The 7,764-nt window shown below is 37.3% G+C and overlaps 1 protein-coding gene across 6 annotated transcripts in view; it reads left to right on the top strand.

The window, feature by feature from the left end:
- The window catches only part of LOC148676851 (ski-like protein), a 31,457-nt gene extending 24,755 nt beyond the window's left edge, over window positions 1–6,702 (top strand). For all 6 annotated transcript variants that reach the window (XM_088614388.1, XM_088614360.1, XM_088614403.1 and 3 more), the window contains exon 9: window positions 1,040–6,702. In XM_088614388.1, coding sequence (XP_088470514.1) covers window positions 1,040–1,264 — 225 coding nt within the window. In that variant the 3' untranslated portion in view covers window positions 1,265–6,702. The remainder of the gene's footprint in view (window positions 1–1,039) is intronic.
- Window positions 6,703–7,764: the final 1,062 nt, after the last annotated feature.

Genomic DNA, 7,764 nt, shown 5'->3' on the forward strand with positions numbered 1-7,764 from the left:
TATATTAGGTGTACTTTATATGGTGTATGTATTTACATTTTAAAAGCAGTAATTATAATTCCTTGCATTAATATAGTGATTTTTTTTTTAAGCTATCAGAGCACCTTACATACAATCTGAAGTGCAGCCTCAACCAGGTGACAAGTGTCTGCCCCACATACAGCTGGCCAAGTAGAAAAGAGAGAAATTGAAATAAGGGAGAGCTCTCGGGTGGCCAGATCTTAAAAGCCCAGCATGGACTTTAGCCAGAACACCAGAGATAACACTCCTACGTTTTTTAAAAGTGCCATTGGATCTCTAATGCCTTAGTATTTGATTTAACCTCTCATCCAAAAGATAGCACAGTGTCCCAAGTCACTATAGTTGTGGCATTGGTTTGAGACCTCTGTACAGAAGCAAGACTGTCACCTACTGCTCCATCAGACACCTGGTGTCCCTCAGATGTCTCCAATCCCAGAAGTGGTCAGGGCCAGCTTTGCTTAGCTTCTGAGATCTGACGAGATGCTCTGTCACACTGCTGATGAAACAAACACATCCACGTTTATTAGAAGACATCAGTTCCTAGTTCACACAAGCATAATGCTGTTAAGCCTCAAAAGAAATTGGTCATTTATAATTGCAACATATTCACAAAAGAAGTTTTTGGAGAAGGTGGACTGACATTTTATTGGACAGATATAACAGACACATTCATCGTGCTGTTCAGTATTTGTCATCAACCAGGTTGATCAACAGGGTTTCTGCTCTGAAAATCACTGGCTAGTGTGACTGTAAGAAAATAAATGTATGCTGTACACAAGGTTCAGGCACTAAAACAACCATTTGTGTGCGTCTATACAGATGGGCACACACTACTTTATGAGACTTCTGGCCTTGGAAATTTCCATGGTCCCTGTTCTGCAGTATAAAAGTTACAGTGAATCGCTGTCTCCTGATTGGGTTTTTGGCCGCTGGCTCAGACTGTCTGGCAATGCATTTTGTCTGAGTGCCTGTGACTAACAAACACCCTCCGTCCCCCTCCCCCACTTTGTCTGGGTAGCTGTCAGAGCTGCGGCAGAGGCTGGATCAGGCGGAAGCCGACCGGCAGGAGCTGCAGGAAGAGCTGCAAAGAGAGAGGGAGGCTCGGGAGAAGCTGGAGCGCATGATCTCGGAGCTGAAGCAGCAGATATCCGAGTCTGGCGCTGCGGGGAGCCCCCCTTCCTCTGTCTCCAAGGACACTGAGGCTCACCCAGACGGGAGCGAGGTAACCCCCGCTGACAACTAGACACGGCCCGCTGGGAGAGACAGGAAACCGACTTCAAAAACACAAATTTGGACGAAAAAAGGAACCTTTTAATTTTTTTTTTAAATGTGAATGCGGAACTGCTCTGAGAAGCTTAAAAGGTTGTTTTTTTTTAGATTTGTTTTGCTTGTTGTTATTTAATATATATTGTTACCAGCGTTCATATTTTTCAAGCAGAGTGAGGGATGATTTTTTTTTTAAATATCTTGACAGTATTTAAACTTTTTTTTTCTAAAAAAAATGTTTTTAATTTAAAAAGTTTTTACTCCAAGGCTGCTTGAGGCTCCTAAAACAGCACAAACTGGGTTTCCTTCCTCAGACGAACGGTCTCTGGGTGCTTACTGTACCTACAAGTGGCTGCTTGACCTGCCCTGCCTGTTTTTGAAACGGTGAACTGAGAATCTGTATATGAAACTGTGAATGTGTGTATGGCACATGAAAAAGACCAACTACCCCCGGCGACATTGTCACTTCATCTTCTACATGGTTAACTAAATGGACTGATTGAAAAGTTACAGATGCATTTTACCAGTTGTCCAATTTATACTACCTGCCATACTGAGCCATAGAATAAGCAGTGGTGCAGGGTTGCAGATATCTCCTGAAACGTACCATCAAGACATTGCTGAACCTCATCAGAAACTGTGAAGCATGGACAGGTTTTTTTTACTATAGATGTAAAACAAATTATGTATGTATATATCATAAAACATAAAGACATTCTTGTGCAGAGAGCATTTCTATTGACCTCTAGTAACAGAGATACACAAAAGGCTGCAACGCCGATTCCTTTCAGGCTCACTGACTTCTTTGCATTAAACACCTCTGATTTTTTTCATACCTACAAAGTTCAATCCAAATAAGAAATCTGGTATATACATATTTTTTTGCCTCTCAGTTACCAGGAACTCAAACTCTTAGCATGTTACAGCTGCTAGCATTTCTGTCTTGGATCAAGGCTAATAAATCTATTCATGCATTTGCTTTAAAAATAGACACAACAACATAGTTTGAGACCCATAATATAATATTAAAGCACTGTAGGGCTGTGTGCCAAAGAAGGTATAATCTCTTGCCTATCTCATCCGGACGCTAATGTACACAAAAAAGTGAGTTGGTTCATCACAGCATTACTCTTGTGTAAAATGCAGAAGAATAATTATTAAAATAAATACAATTTCACAACATGTGAAAGCAAACCATTTACTGGAGCATGTGTAAATTGTGGAGTTCCATTGCGGTGGTGTTATCTTAGTAATGCAGAGCAGAGGATTTGGATACAGTAGTGTTACAGAAGCTGAGAAGCATGAATTGATTCTGTACAAAACTAAATTAAATAACAAAGTAGGCTTAGCATGTCATTTCCTCCTCCTTTTTTTCCCCAAACACCAGCCCTCTCTTATCTGTTGAAAACGAATTATCGCTGTGCATGTATTGAGAGTACGGTGAAATCTGAGGGTTTTTACAGAGGGGTATAGGCTGTTTGAATTTTCTAAAGTTTGCAAAGCATGAAATTGCTTTTCACACAGTTCTGGTGGACAGGTGTGCTCATGAGATTGGGTTAGGCAGGGGGTGTGTTGGTGGGCTGATTTCATAAGAAATAGGACATCAAAATAAGTTTCAAAATAAGCGCTGCTGGTCAGTGTACTGGGACAATGAGAGTACATTTGCAATTGAGACTCCCAAATGATCAGTTACTGGCCATCAGTTTTACTCTGCTTAACTTTGGATAAGAACGTTAATTTTCACATTTAAAGGGTGATCAGTAAACTTTAAGGTACTGTCAGTTAACTGGTATCATCTTTATGTGAAAGTTTGCTAGCTGGTTTTTAAAGATCCATTATGCTACTGCATATAGTTTGAATAAAGTCTAGCAAATCACTCAGTTGTGGGTTAATTATGTATACAGGGAGCAGGGCACTTTCTAAGCCAAATTGATAGAATGATTTATTGGACTTTTAGCTGCTATTTGAAAATTTAAGTCTATTTAACACCTTTTATTTTTCGTTTTGTCTTAAAATTTAGGTCACAAGTGAAATGGGTTCTGTCTTCACTTAGAGTTATTCTGCTTCAGTAAACAAGCAGCACACAGTTAGAAAAGCCAGAACTGGTGCCTTGCTCTGATTGAGGGGAGCCCCGAGTTCCTTTGTGGCAGCAGAATGCTGGGGATACTTTTTTCCACAGTCTGTCTGCTCAGGGGATTGAGTTTAAGATCCCAGTGCTACTCACCCATCTTCTTTCACAAGCAGAATTTTGTTTTCCATGAGCTGATATGCATAACTTTGGAGAGGGTCGTGAGACGGTTTTAGCCGAAGGATTTGCACAGCCTTTCCTTTGCTTCACCGGACTAGTGATTTTCTAACTTCAAATGAAGGGAAGATCTAATTGAAGCGTATACATATTTTTATATCACATTCTCATTCAGCTGTTGAAATATCTGCCTCATTTCAAAATGACCTTGGATATGCATCTGCAATAAATGATAGAACAGCATACATTCCCTTATTCTTCAGTTGATTAAATTTAGAAAACTTTATAGAAAATCTTGATGTTACAAATATATATATATTTTCTTTTCACAGTATATTAAATTATCTGTCTCAAACACTAGACACCAGTTGTTTATTTTTACTAGGAGACATTAACTCCATTACAATTTCACAAATTAAAATGTTCTGTAGATCCAATAGTTAATTTGCAGTGCATGCTGTGCTATAGCTGCATATATAAAATGTTTTTAATTATATCATGACATATTTAATGTATTAACTAATAAAGATTTATATTAACTTTGTACATACAGTAGTTATTAATATATTAGCTCTATTAGTGCAAATAATCTTCAGAAGGTTATATAGATAGAACCAGCAAAGATGTGGGAAAAGAATGCCCACAGATTACAAGTTTTCATAAAACAAAAATGGTTTTATATAAGATTTTTTAAAAACATGTAAAGGCTTGTTTTGTGTAGGGAGAGTGGATGATGTTCTTCTCAGAGCTAAGCTTATGATACAAAGCTGATAGAAAATGAATTGTGTTTTGCTACTTCTTAACAACAAATTTATTATGTATTGTTGAGGGTCCCCTAAATATTTCAAATTGTTCAGATGTGAAATGCAAGGTGCATGTGAAATTCTGTCTTGAAATACTTCAGATACAATTTTTTTTTAATGCATCCCACAGGAATATAATTTTGTTTACTTGTGTTTCTGTTTACCTTCAAATGGTGAGAAAATAACTTGTGTTCCAGTGTGCTATCCAGCTTTCTAACAAAAGCTGGGTAACGCACATTGTGTATTTGGGGAAATACAGAATGGATAAACAATGAAGAATAACATTTAAAAAATACAAGGCACAAACATTTTCAGAAATGTCTCTTGAAGCTTAAGCCAAGTTCCTGACGTCTTCTGGCAGTATGATTCGAATCGGCGTGAAACAGTCCAGTCTTAATGGGTTGCTTTGCTCACTTAGTCGAAATGAGCAGGTGAAGTTTGTGAGTGTTTTTTGTAAATTTTGACATGAACTCACAATTACTGGTTTTTAAAAAGCCTTCACGTCCATTGGCAATTTTACTAAAGCATTTCCGAATTAATCCTCCCATGTGGAATTTAAACAATAAATAGCCTACTTTTTTGCGTGGATGGACAGTGCCTTTATCAGTGTATACTATAACAGCACTGGTCTGCCACTCCTTTACTCTCGTTAGAGTGTGCTGGAGGGGTCAATCCTACAACAAATCATGCTTTCCTTTCCTCAAAGCACTTCCTGGGTGTCCAGTTGACATTTAGTGGCTTGAAATCTCACACGTTCATTTGGACTCTGTTTATTCTGGTGGATTGCACAAGCTGGAAACATGGCATACAACAAGAGGCATTCTCAGATAGGTTTTGTGCTCTTGTGAATTGATTTGTTGACTGTCTGCTGGGTTTGTTTTGTCAAGTAACTTGAATCATTGTCTAAGAAGACAGGCCACTAATCCTTTCACGTTTAGTTAGCCCAAAATGAAAAACTCTGGTAAGTGTAAATGGTGTAAATCACCCTTGAGAGACATCTCCAGATAACAAAATTATAATAAATGACTTCTATTCCTGTTGATGTTTACAGCACCATAGGTAGAATCAGTATTATGTTAAAATCTAGTCACAATTACCTCTGCAGAAGCTGACAATATATTTTGTTTTTTTTTTCTTTTCACTTTGTCGACTCGTTGTTTTCCCCGTGTCCGCTTTGGCTTTCACGCATTGTTCAAGTACTTTGGGTGAATCGTGCAAATCGCCTTTTGTACACAAGGGGGCGCCCCAGGCTTACCTACAAACTTTGTGACGGTCGTTGGTCTTTTGACGCGCAGTTTTTAATAAAGCAGAACTGGAGACTAGAGAGAGCTCTATTGCTTTGGAATAACTGCTGCCTAACAAGTAAAGCACAGGTCCTTCAGCAGCAGTGTTAAGAAAATATAGATGTGATGTTGTATATCTGCAAGTGTGTGATACGTCTATATTGCTACAGTTGCTCCAGATTAGGCCTTTATCAATAAGCAGAGTTTTAACTCGGAGGAAAAAAAAGTGTTCTTTAATTATTGCAGTCGATTCACAAACATTGAATTAATATTTAAAAGTCACATAAGTAAAACTACAATTTAACTATCACAATGGTGCTGATTAAATTTACTTCTCTCCTTAAGGTGCCCATTAACTATTAAGTGGATCTCTGAAATGTTTTTAAAATGTTTGCATTCAATTTATCTCGGGTTGTTTTTCAAGCAGCTAATAATGTTTCTGGCTATACAAATGTCTCCTATATGAGCAAGAAACTTTTCCCATTTGAATATTTTTCTATTGGTTAAGCTTTTAAAATGAAATAGTTTATTTCTATAAAGGTCACCAAACTATTGAATCAGTTATAGATTATCTCCAAGGATTTGAAGTTTTATGGTTTGGATCGATAAAACTCTGCTTATGAATATCAGGCTGGATGGCTTTATTAACTACAACAAAACCTAAAAAGTAAAATCTAAAGGTAAAAAATGTTAACTCATTATGGCTTTGTAAACCTTTACAATATTTTTTTAATTGCTGTCAAAACACAAAGCAAAACAGTGTCTATACAATCATTGCATATGATGTTACTGTGTTGCCAATATTATACAGTGTGATGAAACAATTGTTCTTGCATTGCATGAAACAAGACACTGTCCTCCTACCTCATGTTGTGATAAAACAATTTTTTTAAACAAATGACACTGCATCTCTCTTTACCGTTCTTCATGATCGATATTTACTAGAAGTACATATATGCTTTTAGCTAATACCTCAGTTGTATTTTGTGTTTTGTGTGTGTTTTCCAACTCCAGATCTTGTAAATACCCTGTATAGACAATGAACTTGGATCAAATTCAAGTAAAGTTCTGTAGTGTCAAATCATGGCATTGTTGCAGCTTGCTTTTATCTCCTCCTTTGCCTTGCCTCCATCACTAAATAAGCTACAGTTGTTTATTCATCACACATTTTACAACATCATAAAGAAGTAAAAAGGTCTGTCAGATTTGTAGCCAGTAATCCTCAGTGAAACATTTACCAAATAAAACTGTCAGAACCTGTAAATAAATTCTGCAAAGGCTTGGAGTACTAGTCTACAGTGCCTATACAGAAGTAAAGAAAAAGAGTAACCTATCAAATTAATGTTAATTTTTAAAGTTTTCTCAGCCTGCAGATTTGTAGTCCATATAGACACCACTGATGTGATTTGTGTTAATACAAAGTCAAATTCAGACTATACACAATTTTATTAAGGTAGATCATAATGTTCTCAAGTCATTTTGAACACTAGATAAGGGTTACACTAAGATACAAACAAAATGCCTCCCCCCCCCGCGAGTGAAAACACTTTCACTTTCACTATGAACAAAAGGAAAGTTATTTGAAATGGGAACAGCAGTCCCAATTTCTCAGATTGGTTATGAAATTAATTGACAGTATCACAACATTTTACACATTTGGAATTAAGCACAAAATTGTGAACTTTGTGAAAGTACTGGATAGTCACCATGGTGTTGCAAATGCCTGGTCGCACCACAGACAAGAGCAAAAGTACGTGTGAATTGCCCTTCCCTCTCACTAGTCACTGTAATGACTAATGTAATACGGTGTACTAGCAAATAAGTACAGGTTGTGCAACAGGCATTTCACCACAGAAATGTTCCAATGTGAGCTGCATGTTGCAGACTTAGCTGCAGAGTTAACAAGTAAATTCCATTTATTAGCAAAATAATCTCAAAGTTGAGAGCAATATTCAATTTAATCCAATTCTATTGAATTAAAAGAGATGTATTCACAAGCCTGCTTGCTTACAATGTAAAAGGGCCACTTCAACCTCACAGGACGTTTTGTTGCCTCGTGCTGAATCTCAGAATATGGCGCTGTGCATACCTGGAAGTTTAAACCTATTTTGTGATGTAAATTGGTTTTACACATTACCGGCGACAT

Source organism: Lepisosteus platostomus, chromosome 2, assembly GCF_059453375.1.
Source record: "Lepisosteus platostomus isolate fLepPlt1 chromosome 2, fLepPlt1.hap1, whole genome shotgun sequence".
Lineage (NCBI taxonomy): Eukaryota > Metazoa > Chordata > Actinopteri > Semionotiformes > Lepisosteidae > Lepisosteus > Lepisosteus platostomus.